The sequence below is a fragment of the Mandrillus leucophaeus genome, unplaced genomic scaffold (genome assembly GCF_000951045.1).
Source record: "Mandrillus leucophaeus isolate KB7577 unplaced genomic scaffold, Mleu.le_1.0 Scaffold123, whole genome shotgun sequence".
Taxonomy (NCBI): Eukaryota; Metazoa; Chordata; class Mammalia; order Primates; family Cercopithecidae; genus Mandrillus; species Mandrillus leucophaeus.
The window spans coordinates 4441375-4455939 of record NW_012100654.1 but is presented as its reverse complement, the minus strand read 5'-3'; the positions used below and the strand labels follow the sequence as shown (position 1 = coordinate 4455939).

Sequence of the window (14565 nt, the reverse complement as noted above, 5' to 3'; positions counted from 1 at the left end):
TCTGCCTCCCGGGCTTATGCCATTCTCCTGCCTCAGCCTCCCGAGTAGCTGGGACTACAGGCGCCCGCCACCTCGCCCGGCTAGTTTTTTGCATTTTTTAGTAGAGACGGGGTTTCACCATATTAGCCAGATGGTCTCGATCTTCTGACCTTGTGATCCGCCCGTCTCAGCCTCCCAAAGTGCTGGGATTACAGGCTTGAGCCACCACGCCCGACCCTCACTATGGTTTTGATTTGAATTTCCATAATGACTAATGATGTTGAGCATCTTTTCATGTACTTTTTGACAATGTGTGTATCTTCCTTAGAGAAATGTCCACGTGGATCCTTTGCCCACTTGTAATTAGTTAGTTAATTATTTTTAGAGACAGGGTCTTGCTCCATCACCCAAGCTGGAGGACAGTGGCACAATCATGTCTTACTGTAACATTGAACTTCTGTCCTCAAGTGATTCTCCCTCCTTGACCTCCTGAAGTGCTGGGATTACAGGTGTGAGCCAAAGTACCTGGCTTATATTTTCTCTTTTTCGTTTGGGTTATTTGTCTTTTTATTATTAAGTATTTTTTCTCTATTTTGGATATAAGTCCCGTATCAGATATATGATTTTCAAATACTTTCTTCTATGTGCCATCTTTCTTTTTTGAGTTGTTACTTTGTATAAAATATTTTTTGTTTTAAAGTGCTGAACTGGAAGATTTAAAACAGATTTTTACTTATAGTAAGCTTAAGTAATAACTACAAAAACCATAGCTAATATTGGTTGTTACTATGCGCCAAGCCTTGTGCTGGTTTTTTTTGTTGTTCTTGTTTATTTGTTTATTTATTTATTTTGTGATGGAATCTTGCTGTGTCACCTAGGCTGGAGTGCAGTGGCGCAATCTCAACTCACTGCAACATCTGCCTCCCGGGTTCAAGTGACTCTCCTGCCTCAGCCTCCCGAGTAGCTGGGACTACAGGCGCCCACCACCACACCCAGCTAATTTTTGTACTTTTAGTAGGGATGGGGTTTCTCCTTGTTCACCAGGCTGATATCTAACTCCTGACCTCAGGTGATCAGCCTGCCTCGGCCTCCCAAAGTGCTGGGATTAGAGGCGTAAGCTATCATGCCCAGCCAACACTGTGCTGTTTTTGACATGCATTTTCTCATTCACTGCCATGCGGCAGATTCTAGGACTATTATTCTTCTCACTTCACAGACGAGAGAGTGAGACTTAAAGGGGTTAAGTAATTTGCCCACATCCCCCAACTAGCAAATGGTAGAGCCAGGATTGGAATTTGTCCAGGCTCTTAACCATTGCACTATTTCAAAATGTTAAAAATAATTTTGTGTCTCATTTTAAAAAATCAACTCTTTTGACCAAGCATCAGTAATGGGAATGAATTTCATTCCTTGTCCCTGTTGACACCAAATGTCACGACATTCTTTCCCAACTAGGCATGGTGGCTCATACCTGTAGTCCTAACTACTCGGAATGCTGAGGTGGGAGGATCACTTGAACCCTAGGAGTTTAAGGCTGCAGTGAACTATGATCATGCCACTGCCCTCCAGCCTGGGTGACAGAGCAAGACCTTCTCTCTTAAAAAAAGTCATACTTTGCTTTCCTTTCACTCCCATAGATGCGTAGCTTCCATGACTGCAATAACTGCTCTGCATTACTCCTTAGTGACCCAGGCAGGCCAGCTTTGAAAATCACTTGGCTACATTCCCTCTTTCTGTTCTCTTGACCTCTCTAATCTGCTCACATTCACTGATGAAAAAGCTTCCAGGGCTGATCCCTGCCTATTAGGCAGTCCAGATGTCTTGGCACTCGAGGTGGGCCCCCCAGTCTACCCTCAGTGTAACATTTCTAGCCTGGAGTGTACCATTTTGCTGCAGAAGCTCTCTCAGATCAAATTAATTTGTTCACAGCTCACAACCCACCATGCCTATGTTCATGCTGCTCTCTGTCTCACTCTGCCTGCTGAAATTCTTCCCATTTCTCAAAGCCCACATTGCTCATGGTGTCTTCACTAGTTACTGAAACAGCTTTCTCTGGACTCCTCCAGTGATGCCATACCATTCATAGATTGCTTTTTGACTACTCTCTTTTGTTCCTAAGTGCCACTTAAATAAGTATTTAGTAACACTTTGTCTTGTGTTGATATTTAAATTACTGAAACCTTAATCATCTTAGTTGTCTCCCGTTGTGCCAAGTCCAGTGGCTCAAATATAGTAATCATTGATGAATGCTTTTTGTTAAAATTGGAAACAAATTTTTGGTTTTGTCTTTCAGACGGATGTTGTTGTCAACTCCGTTCCCTCTGATCTTGAGCTTAGTAGGGGGCCTCTTTCTAAGGCCCTCTTGGAAAAAGCTGGACCAGCGCTCCAGGAGGAATTGGACACAGTTGGACAAGGGATGACTGTCAGCGTGGGCACAGTGCTCAAAACCAACAGCTGGAATCTGGACTGTCGCTATGTGCTTCACGTGGTAGCTCCGGAGTGGAGAAATGGTAGCACATCTTCACTCAAGGTTGGCCCTGGTTTTGAATTCTCCAGGAAGTCAGGTAGCCCTTTGGGTTCTCCTTTTAGTAGCATATTGATTGGACATAGATTGGGCCTTGTCTGTTTCTCTTCCACAATAATCACGCTTTTGGCAGATTCCATCATGTGGCCATTTCTTTCAGCTGTAGCTGACTTCTCCTGATGACTATTTAATAATATAAATTAATTATTGTGCTCAATAATTATTGGAGCTCAGGGAAGGGTTACTGAACATAATATTATTACTTGCTTAGTGAAGAAAGCCAGAGAAGGGTGTGAAGAATGGAAGAGAATGAAGGAAAAGAACAGTAGTTGCTTTGCTTCTTTCCTTCATTGTGAATGTGTTTAAGTCTCTTGCATTCTCTTTTCCTTTTCCTTTCTTTCTCCTGTATTTTTCTTTCCTCTTCTGATTGCCCTTAATCACTGTTGAAAGCAAAAAGGAGTATTCGAGGTCACAAGGTTGCTAAATTCTTGTCCTTTTTATTCTAACTCCCATTTCTAGACAAGATGTATAAGGATATGCTTTGTGCATTTCAGATCATGGAAGACATAATCAGAGAATGTATGGAGATCACTGACAGCTTGTCCTTAAAATCAATTGCATTTCCAGCAATAGGAACAGGAAACTTGGGATTTCCTAAAACCATATTTGCTGAATTAATCATTTCAGAGGTGTTCAAATTTAGTAGCAAGAATCAGCTGAAAACTTTACAAGAGGTTCACTTTCTGCTGCACCCAAGTGATCATGAAAATATTAAGGTACAATGCCACTCATTTCTGATTATTTTGTAACTGAGACCTAATGTTTTTTCAAATGTCTTTTTGTTCTGACAGGATGCTTTTTGCATTCATTTCCCCATACAGGAAAGTAAGGAAGTAGTTTATACTTGTAGTTGTAGCATGACAAATTTTAAGACAAGTTACAGATGTAGGAAAAGTTTAACTTCCTATTCAGGAAAATTTCAAACATATCCAAATGTAGACATAATAGTATAATGAAGTCCGTTGTACCTATCACTGAACTTCAACAGTTATCAACCTATGGCCAGTATGTTTCATCTGTATCTCCATTTATTTCCCTTCCTTCTATATTATTTTGAAGCAAATCCCAGACATATCATTTTATCCATAAACAATTCAATATTTATTTTAAACAATAACATTTCTTTTTAAAAAAGTAACATAACCACAATACTGCATCACATCTAAAATAAATGGACAATAATTCCTTTATTTAACCAATTATCAAATCAATTCTCAAATTTCCAACTATCTCATAAGCGTTTTGTTTTTACAGCTTTGTGTTTGAAGCAGAATCCAAATAAGGCCCACATATTGCAATGGAGTTGACTATAGGATTTCCCTCCATATGGACATAGAAAAATTTTAATGCAGAGCATAAAAGCACAGTGTGGCCTTATCACTAGGAAGATATCAGAAGGTGTGGTTAGAATGGATTAGCACATTCCCATGTGGATAGGAGAGTTGGGACCAGAAACACCAGAACCATCATCAGTCATGAGCTCATCATTCAGCTACATTTACTGAGCATCAGCTGTGGGAGAGCCATTGGACTCAGCATTATGGCAGCACAACAGGCATTTAAGCCATTATCCCTGCAGTCCAAGTGTTTACTTAATCAAATAAAGTAGATGACATTCAATGTTTGAAAAATTCCCATGATATTACAAAAATTGATCAAATAGATTAAAATCAGCAACCCAAGAGATATCTGTGGATCATTGGACCATCTGAATTTTTAGGTAACACTTAATTTTTCTGTGACGCTAGATACTACCTTTAAGTTCATTGGAAGCAAGTAAATCTAACGTAAATTCTAATCAGGCAGCCAACCACCTGAGTAAAATATGTGGTCCATTTACTTGTCCTGTATAATTAGTTACTCTTCTGTGCAACAGAAGCTTTTAAAATAATCTCCCTATGACTTGCATTGTGCAAGGTGATGTGGATCGTGAAACAGGACGAGTAGGAATAGCACATACTTTCCCTCCTATAAATCACAATTACTTTAGAGCTAAGATTTATATACACCAAATGAACTAAATGAGAGGCATGAAGTGCTGTTTTTGAATGAACAGGTGATTGAATACAGCATGAGTCCTGTGACACAGACCTGAACCTTCGAATACCACTCTTTTTCATACAACCTCAGCATTCATTTTCTTTCCTAAAGACTGAGTATTTTGCAAATACTCTGTAAAAAGAATTAGTCTATATAGAAACCTTTAGTACCATCTGAAATTCTGTGTGTGTGTCTGTTACACTTTTTCTCTTTAGACTCTTAAAGACAGTTAAACTTTGGTTACATTTGCACACACACACAAAAAAAATCAGCAAAGCCTATTGAGATGTTTATAGATGGAGACTGTCACAGAGGTTGGAAAGCTGCAGTCCCGTGATTTGAACATGGCCTCAGATGTGCTTTATTTAGATTATTTTTAAAAAATTCAATCAGTTGCTAACATTTAAAAATCAAAAATTTTACATAAAACTCTAGATATCCACTATGACCTAAAACTTAAAAACTTTTGGCACATTAAACATGGCTTCCTGCTTGGAACAGGAAGTTTCCCATGTCTGAGTGGCAGGTGTTCTCTAGTTCTCCACAGTCAAATCAGTCTACCTTTACCCATGTGCCTTACCTACCTGGCTCCTGGAGGCCTGTGAGTCTGAGATCTTTGTTCTACCCTCTCTCTGAGTCCTTCTCCCATTATTGCATCTGTCTTTAGCCAAGATGTTACTTGATTTTTTTTCCAACAAAATTATCTGTTGCTTGTTTACAAAGAGGAAGAAAATGATGATTTTGGAGGGTCACCAACAGGCAAAAAAAAAAAAAAAGAAATTCACAGGTTTATTAACACTAGAACACATACACCAGCTACTTGCTCCAAAAATCATTACTCCCCAGCCCCTCCTCTTTTGGTACAAATAGGAAATTAAAAATGGAAGTGTTTGGGACCTTGTGGTGGTCATTCTCTTAACATTGTAGTTCTTACAATAGGCAAGTTATTTGCTTTGACTGACTATTATGGTAATTCATGTTCATTGTAGAAACTTTGAACAATGCAAAATGCATAAATTCTTTAGCTGGATTTTATTCCAGCCTGCTTTTTTACATATGTACTTTTAAAAGTGGGATTGGCTGGGAGCGGTAGCTCATGCCTGTAATCCCAGCACCTTGGGAGGCCAAGGCAGGCAGATCACCTGAGGGCAGGACACCAGCCTGGCTAACATGCTGAAACCCTGTCTCTACTAAAAATACAAAAATTAGCTGGGTGTGGTGGCCTCCCAAGTAGGCTGAGGCAGGAGAATCACTTGAACCTGGGAGGTGGAGGTTGCAATGAGCCAAGATTACGCCACTACACTCCAGCCTGGGTGACAGAATGAGACTCCATCTTAAATAAATAAATAAATAAATAAATAAATAAATAAATAAATAAAAGATTGTGATTATATATTATTTAATATCCTTTGCTTTTATTTTCTATTTCATTAAATCGTCTTTGAGGCTGGGCACAGTGGCTCACACCTTTAATCCCTGCACTTTGGGAGGCCAAGGCAGGAGGATCACTTGAGGCTAGAAGTTCAAGACGAGCTTGAGCAACATAGGGAGATCCTGTTTCTACAAAACAAAACAAAACAGAACAAACAACCAAAAAAAACTTAGCTGGGTGTGGTGCCATACGATTATAGTCCCAACTACTTGGGAGGCTGAGGTGGGAGAATTGCTTAAGCCCAGGAGGTCGAGGCTGCAATGAATGCCTCTAGCACTTCAGCCTGGATGACACTCCAGCCTGGGCATCACAGCAAGATCTCATTTATTAAAAAATAAAAAATTCTTCAAAAATCAGTTTTTAATGGCTACTAAATAATCCAACACATGGATACAGCAACATTTATTTAACTTTTTCCCTGTTGAATTTTTAACTGTTTTTTCTCTATTATGAATGGTACTGTAGTGAATATCCTTGTATTTATATCTTTGTCCACATCTTTATTTTCATTAGACACATTTATAGAAACAGAATCATGTGTTGTTTTCATAACTTTCAAGATCTGCAATGAAATTAAATAATACTGTTTGATAATGGTTATCTCCCAAATATGTATGTGTGCATGCAGGACCAAACACCCTGATGATTCCAATTTATTCGTCTACAGAGGAGTGTAATGATCAACGCTATGTTTATATTTCAGGCATTTTCAGATGAATTTGCCAGAAGGGCTAATGGAAATCTCATCAGTGACAAAATTTCCAAGGCTGAAGATACACAAGGTTCAGTAAAGCTTCTAAATTGAAAAGTGATTTGTAGTTGCTAAGTAACTGTTCATTGACAGGTAAAAGATAGTAGTGATAATTTTTATGAAAGAAAAAACAATGAGTGACAAATGATACTAAGTTATGTTTCATATGCCTGAGCGTGTAAGACACTGGTCATGTTTACATCATCTGAAGCAGAGGGGAAAGGCAGGCCAAGTTATATAATCTGTACAATGGGTTTTAAGTAATGACAAGACTACCATATCCTGAGGAGAATGTGACATGTATTTTCCAAAATAGACAAATTAGAGAGACAACGCTAACCAAATGTTTCACCTCTGTCAAATTTGTTGTTACCATATTTGAGTTGATCCTGTTTGAGTTTCACCGAGGCTTCTTTAATAGAAAAATATATGTCTTTCACCGAATTTGGAAAATTTTAAGTTATCTCTTTAAGTGCTTTTTTGTGCACTGATCTATTTCATATCTCCTTCTGTTTTCCAATACTGTGGTGCTAAGCCTTTTGACAGTGTTCCAAGGTCTCTGCAGAGCTGTTCTCCCCATGCCTACCGCCCCCCTGCAACCCCGCACGTCTCTTTTCTCTCTTGTTCTTCAGATTGGATAATTTATCTTGACCTATCTTCAAGTTCACTGAGTCTTTTCTCTGCCCACTACGCTATTGAGCCCATCCAGTGAATGTTTTATTTTAGATATATATACGTAAGTTCTAAAATGTCTATTTGGTTCTTTTTAAAATTTTTAAATTCTTTAAAGTTTGAACTTTATTTTCCTTTGCAATTTATTATTATTATTATTTCAATAGTTTTGGGGATACAGGTGGTTTTTGATTACATGGATAAATTCTTCAGTAGTGATTTCTGAGATTTTAGTGCATCTGTCACCTGAGCAGCATATACTGTACCCGTTATGTAGCCTTTTATCCCTCACCCCTCTCTCAACCTACCCCTTGGAGTCCCCAAAGTCCATTATGTCACTCTTATGCTTTTGCATCCTCATAGCTTAGCTTTCACTTATAAGTGAGAACATAGGATATTTGGTTTTGCATTCCTAAGCTACTTCACTTAGAATAATAGCCTCCAGCTCCATCCAAGTTGCTTCAAAAGACATTTCATTCCTTTTTATGGCTGAAGAGTATTCCATGGTGTATATATAGCACATTTTGTTTATCCACTTGTTGGCTGATGGGCACTTGGGTTGGTTCCATATCTTTGCAACTGCAAATTGTGCTGTTATAAACGTGTGTGTGTATGTCTTTTCATATAATGACTTATTTTGCTTTGGGTAGATACCCAGTAGTGGGATTGCTGGATTGAATGGTAGTTTTACTTTTAGTTCTTTCAGGAATCTCCATACTGTTTTCTGTAGTGGTTGTAATAATTTGCATTCCCACCATCAATGTAAAAGTGTTTTCTTTTTACCACATCCATGCCAACAGCTATTGTTTTTTGACTTTTAAGTTATGGCCATTCTTGCAGGAGTAAGGAGGCATCTCATTGTGGTTTTAAGCATCTCATTGTGGTTTTAATTTGCATTTTCCTGAGGATTAGAGATGTTGAGCATTTTTTCTTATGTTTGTTGGCTGTTTGTATGCCTTCTTTTGAGAAATGTCTGCTCATATCCTTTGCTGACTTTTTGATGGGATTATTTTTGTTTGTTTGTTTGTTTGTTTTTTCTTGCTGATTTGTTTGAGTTTCTTGTAGGTTCTGGATACTGGTCCTTTGTCGGATGCATAGTCTTTGAATATTTTCTCCCATTCTGTGGATTGTCTGTTTACTCTCCTGATTACTTTGCTGTGCAGAAGCTTTTTAGTTTAATTAGGTCCCATTTTTAATTTTTGGTTTGGTTGCATTTACTTTTGGGGTCTTAGTCATGAATTCTTTGCCTAAGTCAATGTCCAGAAGAGTTTTTCCAATGTTATCTTTTAGAATTTTTATGGTTTCAGGTCTTAGATGTAAGTCTTTGATCCATTTTGAGTTGATTTTTATATGAGGTGAGAGATAGGGATCCAGTTTCATCTTCTACATGTGGCTTACCAGTTTTCCCAGCACCATTTATTGAATAGGGTATCATTTCCCCAATGTATGTTTCTGTATGCTTTGTTGAAGATCAATTGGCTTTAAGTATTTGACTTTACTTATGGGCCCTCTATTCTATTCCATTGGTCTACATGCTTATTTTTATACCAGTACCATGCTATTTTGGTAACTATAGCCTTGTAGTATAATTTGAAGTTGGGTAGTGTGATGCCTCCAGATTTGTTGTTTTTGCTTAGACTTGTTTGATTATATGGGCTCTTTTTTGGTTCCATATGAATTTTAGGAATTATTTTTCTAGTTCTGTGAAGAATGATACCGGTATTTGGATGAGAATTCATTGAATCTGTAGACTGCTTTGGGCAGAATGGTCATTTTCACAATATTGATTATTTCCATCCATGAGCATGGAATGTGTTTCCATTTGCTTGTGTCATTTCTTTCACCAGTGTTTTGTAGTTTTCCTTGTAGAGATCTTTCACCTCCTTGGTTAAGTATATTCCTAGGTATTTTATTTATTTATTTATTTATTTATTTTTGCAGCTATTGTATAAGGGATTGAGTTTTGATTTGATTCTCAGCTTGGTCGTTGTTGGTGTGTAGCTGGGCTACTAATTTGTGTACATCGGTTTTTTTAACCTGAGACTTTACTGAAATTGTTTATCAGATCTAGGAGCTTTTTGGAGGAGTCGTTAGGATTTTCTAGTATACAATTGTATTATCCGCAAACAGCAACAGTTTGGCTTCCTCTTTTCCAGTTTGGATGGCCTCTATTTCTTTGTCTTGTCTGATTGCTCTGGCAGGGACTTCCAGTACTATGCTGAATAGAAGTGGTGAAAGTGGGCATCCTTGTCTTGTTCCAGTTCCCAGGGGTAATGCTGTCAACTTTCCCCCATTCAATATGATGTTGGCTGTGGGTTTGTCATATATGGCTTTTACTACTTCAAGATATGTCCCCTCTATGCCTATTTTGTTGAGGGTTTTTATAATAAAGCGGTGCTGGATTTTATCAGATGCTTTTTCTCATCGATTGAGATGATTATATGGTTTTTGTTCTTAATTCAGTTTATGTGATGTATCATATTTATTGACTTATATATGTTAAACCATCCCTGCATCCCTGGGATGAAATACACTTGTTCATAATGTATTATCTTTTTGATGTGCTGTTGGATTTCGTTAGCACATATTTTGTCAAAGATTTTTGCATCTGTGTTCATCAGAGATATTGGTCCATAGTTTTCTTTTTTTGTTGTATCCTTTCTTGGGTTTATTATTAGTTTAATACTGGCTTTTAGACTGATTTAGGGAGGATTCCTTCTTTCTCTATCTTTTGGAATAGTTTCAGTAGGATTGGTACCAATTCTTTGAATGTCTGGTAGAATTCAGCTGTGAATCCATCTGGTCTGGGACTTTTTTGTTGTTGGCAATTTTTTAAATTACTAATTCAATCTTGCTGCTTGTTATTGGTCTGTTCAGGGTTTCTGTTTCTTTCTGATTTAACCTAGGAGGGTTGTACGTTTCCGGAATTTATCCATTTCCTCTAGAGTTTCTAGTTTGTGCACGTAAAGGTATTCATAGCAGCCTTGAATGATCTTTTGTATTTCTGTGGTATTGGTTGTAATGTCTCCAGTTTCACTTCTAATTGAGCTTATTTGGAACTTCTCTCTTCTTTTTCTTGGTTAATCTCACTAACAGTCTATCAATTTTCTTTATCTTTTCAAAGAGCCAGCTTTTTGTTTCATTTTTTATCTTTTTGTGTGTGTTTGTTTGTTTCAATTTCATTTAGTTCTGCTCTGATCTTTGTTATTTCTTCCACTGAGTTTGGGTTTAGTTTGTTCTTGTTTCTCCAGTTCCTTGAGGTCTTTTTAAAATAGTTTCTATTTCTCTGCAGAGACATCCTATTTTTCCATTCATTCCACATCATTTCCATCCATTCAAATGTGTTTACTTTGACCTCATGGATCATAGTTATAGTAGATGCTTTAAAGTCTTCTATAATTCCACCATCTGGGTAACTTTGGGATTGACATTTTTTTTTAATGGAGTCTTGCTCTGTTGCCCAGGCTGGAGTGCAGTGGTGCAATCTTGGCTCACTGCAACCTCTACCTCCTGGGTTCAAGCAATTCCCTTGCCTCAGCCTCCCAAGTAGCTGGGATTACAGGCATGTGCCACCACACCCAGCTAATTTTTGTATTTTTCTTTTAGTAGAGGCAGGGTTTTACCATGTTGGCCAGGCTGGTCTTGAACTCCTGACCTCAAGTGATCCACCTGCCTTGGCCTCCCAAAGTGCTGGGATTATAGGCATGAACCACCGTGCTTGGCCGGGATTGACATCTTTTTTTTTTTTTTTGAGACAAGGTCTCACTCTGTCACTTAGGCTGGAGTGTAGTGGCACGATCTCAGCTCACTGCAGCCTCAAACTCTGGGGGCTCAAGTGATCCTCCTACCTCAGCCTCCCAAGCAGCTGGGACTACAGTTGTGCACCACCATGCCCAGCTAATACTTGCATTATTTGTGGAGATGGGGTCTCACCACGTTGTTCAGACTGATCTTGAACTCCTGGACTCAAGTGACCCACCCACCTTGGCCTCCCAAAGTGCTGGGATTACAGGCGTGAGCCATCGTGCCTGGCTGGATTGACATTCTTAAGGGTTGATCAAATTTTCCTGGTTCTTTATATGACAAGCAATTTTGTAATACAGACTGGACATTTTAAATATTATGTTGTGAGACTAGGGCCACCCTTGGGTCAAAGCTGGGAGAGAAAAGAGGAAAAATGTTAAAACAGAACAAAATGGAAAACCACCCCCCTTAGCAGATTGCTTCTGCGAGTTTTGGCTCCTTTCTTCAATCTGTCTGCTGTTATTGTAACTTTTCAGAGCTCTTGGGTAGTGGCTTTTTGTATTTGTCCTGTTTTTAGTTGTAATCAATGGGAGAGATAGGCTATAGCAGACTAACTTCACCTTGGCCAGCACCAGAGTTCATGTTTGATATGGATTCTATTTTCTAATTCTTTTTTCTTAAACAGATCATCACTGAGGCTGAGGGGCAGGGCCAGGTTAAAGACCAGAGGTCACAGAAAGAGAGAGAGAGGGAAGACATACAAGAGGGCCACATGTGAGCAGGATACCCGAGTCATTCTTGCTGTGGCTGACTTGGTTATTGACTTTACTTCTTTTCTTTTCAGGTTTTTATGGGGCTGTTTCTAGCCCTGATTTAGGTGTGCATGAAATGAAGATTGGCTCCATCATCTTCCAGGTGGCTTCTGGAGATATCACCAAAGAAGAGGCAGATGTGATTGTAAATTCCACATCAAAGTCGTTTAATCTCAAAGCAGGTACTTGTACAATTTTGATGAGTTCAATAGTTAATGGTAGATGCCATGAAGGAGGGTTTCTGTAGCCAAACTGGTTTTTATAACTTTGGCTTGTTAATTAATAACTTCTAAATTATGTTGACAGGGTTTTCCATAATTAATAATGTTTATTTTATGAAGTTTTCTTCTTTGTCATCAGCAATACCCAATTAGAGTATTCCTCAGATAATGGAGAATGCATTTAGATAATCTTTCTGATCCAAATATACCATAGTGGTTTTTTACTCATGTTTGTAATCATCTTGATTTTCTCATGTAGGGGTCTCCAAAGCAATTTTAGAATGTGCTGGACAAAATGTAGAAATGGAGTGCTCTCAGCAAGGTAAAGCACCTTCTATTTTTTGGTCCGGAGTTGTAATTGTATGGGAGGCTGTGGAGAGGCTGAGGAAAGACTTGGGGTTGGGGAGACAACACTCTAATTTTAAAATGATACATTTTACTAAAGAATTTCAATCACAGAGACTTAGAAGTGAAAAGTAATCTCACAGTTAAAAAGTAAAATCATACCATTCCATCAAAGATAGTATTTCAGGAGTTTTTTATTCACAAAATGCTTATTTGCCAAGTTACACATTTTGCTTTCTAAACAAATGATGGGTTCAACATCTACTAATTTTGCATCTTTTTGTTTGTGTTTCCCAGCTCAGCAGCACAAAAATGATTATATAATCACCGGAGGTGGATTTTTGAAGTGCAAGAATATCATTCATGTAATTGGTGGAAATGATGTCAAGAGTTCAGTTTCCTCTGTTTTGCAGGAGTGTGAAAAACAAAACTACTCATCAATTTGCCTCCCAGCCATTGGGACAGGTTTGTAGCCTCTGGCTGTCAAGGCTAAATCCCAAGGCGTCTACTTTCCCTTCCATTTGGAGCTGAGTGTGAATGTGATCAGTGCTGAGTCTGACCCAGGGCAGCAACCATTAAGCTAGGAGTGGACAGCTTCCTCCCCATAAGGCAACTACCAAGGGAATGACAAAGCCTGTGGATAGTTTGAGTAAAAGAGGAACAAAACGCAGGAAACTGAAGAGAGTGTTAGAATGTTAGATAGAGAGAGAGAAAGAAGGGAAGGGGAAGTAAGGTGGGGAAGAGAAAGGAGAGAATGGAAAGGCCATCCCTCATTCTCTTTCCTCAGTTACTTCACCTTTTTCCATTCCCTTCATATTCTCCATTATACAGCCCTTAGCTTCCTCCTCTTTCCCCTCTCCATGGAGAATCTTAGTACAACAACTTCCACCTCACTCTAGCTGATTCCCAGAGGAACACTTCCAGGCTTCAGCTCAACAGTCAGCTGTGTCACTTGGCCCCAGGGCATTTCTGTGTAGAAGCTTCTCAGTCACCAGAACCTAGTGGGTCAGAAACTCAACTCCCCACTTTCCTCTTTTCAGCCTACTTGCTTCTTTGATTTTCTTCTTTTCCTAAAACTATGTAATGACAGCGTGATTTTTCATATATAAGGATGGCACTCTGGATTTATCATTAGTTAGGTGGCTTTATTATTATTATTATTATACTTTAAGTTCTGGGGTCCATGTGCAGAATGTGCAGTTTTGTTACATAGGTGTTCTTTGAGCTCTTCAGGAATTCCTGCTTGGTCTCCTTCAGAGAGCTGGTCAGGGGAGGCATGCCTTTTTAGGCTTGAAGTGAACGGAGCTGCCTGGTTCCAGTGCGAGAATAGTCAGCATCAGATCTGTCATTCTATTGCTCAGGAATCTAAGTTTGAATCTCTTATGCTGGCATTCTAGGTTTTCCAAAAGGTTAGCCTCAAGAAACTTAATCTTCCTTGTCAATTTCTGGGCCTTCTTCTAACCCTCTGACCCATATCTGTAATTCTGTACCATTCCTTATAATGTTCTGAGATGGAATTCTATATCTATTTTACAACTTTTCTATTTCTGAAAGTATAATTTTTGATCCCTTTGTTTTCATTCCCCTTAGAGTATCATCTATTCCTAGCAGATTAGCCAACATTTCTCCTATCTCTCTCTATCAGTCATCTGTCTATCTATCTATCTATCTATCTATCTATCTATCTATCTATCTATCTATCTATCTATCTATCCATCTATCTATGTATGTATCTATCTATCATCTCTCTACTTACTTATCTTTTAAGGACACCCGCCAATGACTCCTCAGTCTCTTGTCTCCATCTGCTTTTTTCTCTGAGCTCTAGTCTTGGGTTTCCACCTTCAAGTGATTTAGACCGAGAAAGCAGGCAGCTTAGGGGTGCCACAGACCTTCCCAAAGGAGTCCCTGGTAGAGTCAAAAGAAGAAACAAAGACAGAAGGTAGTTTTCATTTTGTATAAATATGTACACATTTGAGCATTTC

At 38.7% G+C, this 14565-nt stretch overlaps 1 protein-coding gene across 1 annotated transcript in view; it reads left to right on the top strand.

Moving 5' to 3' along the window:
• Nucleotides 1–14565, top strand: part of PARP14 (poly (ADP-ribose) polymerase family, member 14) — a 51219-nt gene that overhangs the window by 22188 nt on the left and 14466 nt on the right. Inside the window, exons 7-12 of the mRNA XM_011971561.1 lie at nucleotides 2273–2509; nucleotides 3058–3279; nucleotides 6739–6817; nucleotides 12047–12196; nucleotides 12495–12557; nucleotides 12878–13045. Of these exons, the coding sequence (XP_011826951.1) occupies nucleotides 2273–2509; nucleotides 3058–3279; nucleotides 6739–6817; nucleotides 12047–12196; nucleotides 12495–12557; nucleotides 12878–13045 (919 nt within the window). The remainder of the gene's footprint in view (nucleotides 1–2272; nucleotides 2510–3057; nucleotides 3280–6738; nucleotides 6818–12046; nucleotides 12197–12494; nucleotides 12558–12877; nucleotides 13046–14565) is intronic.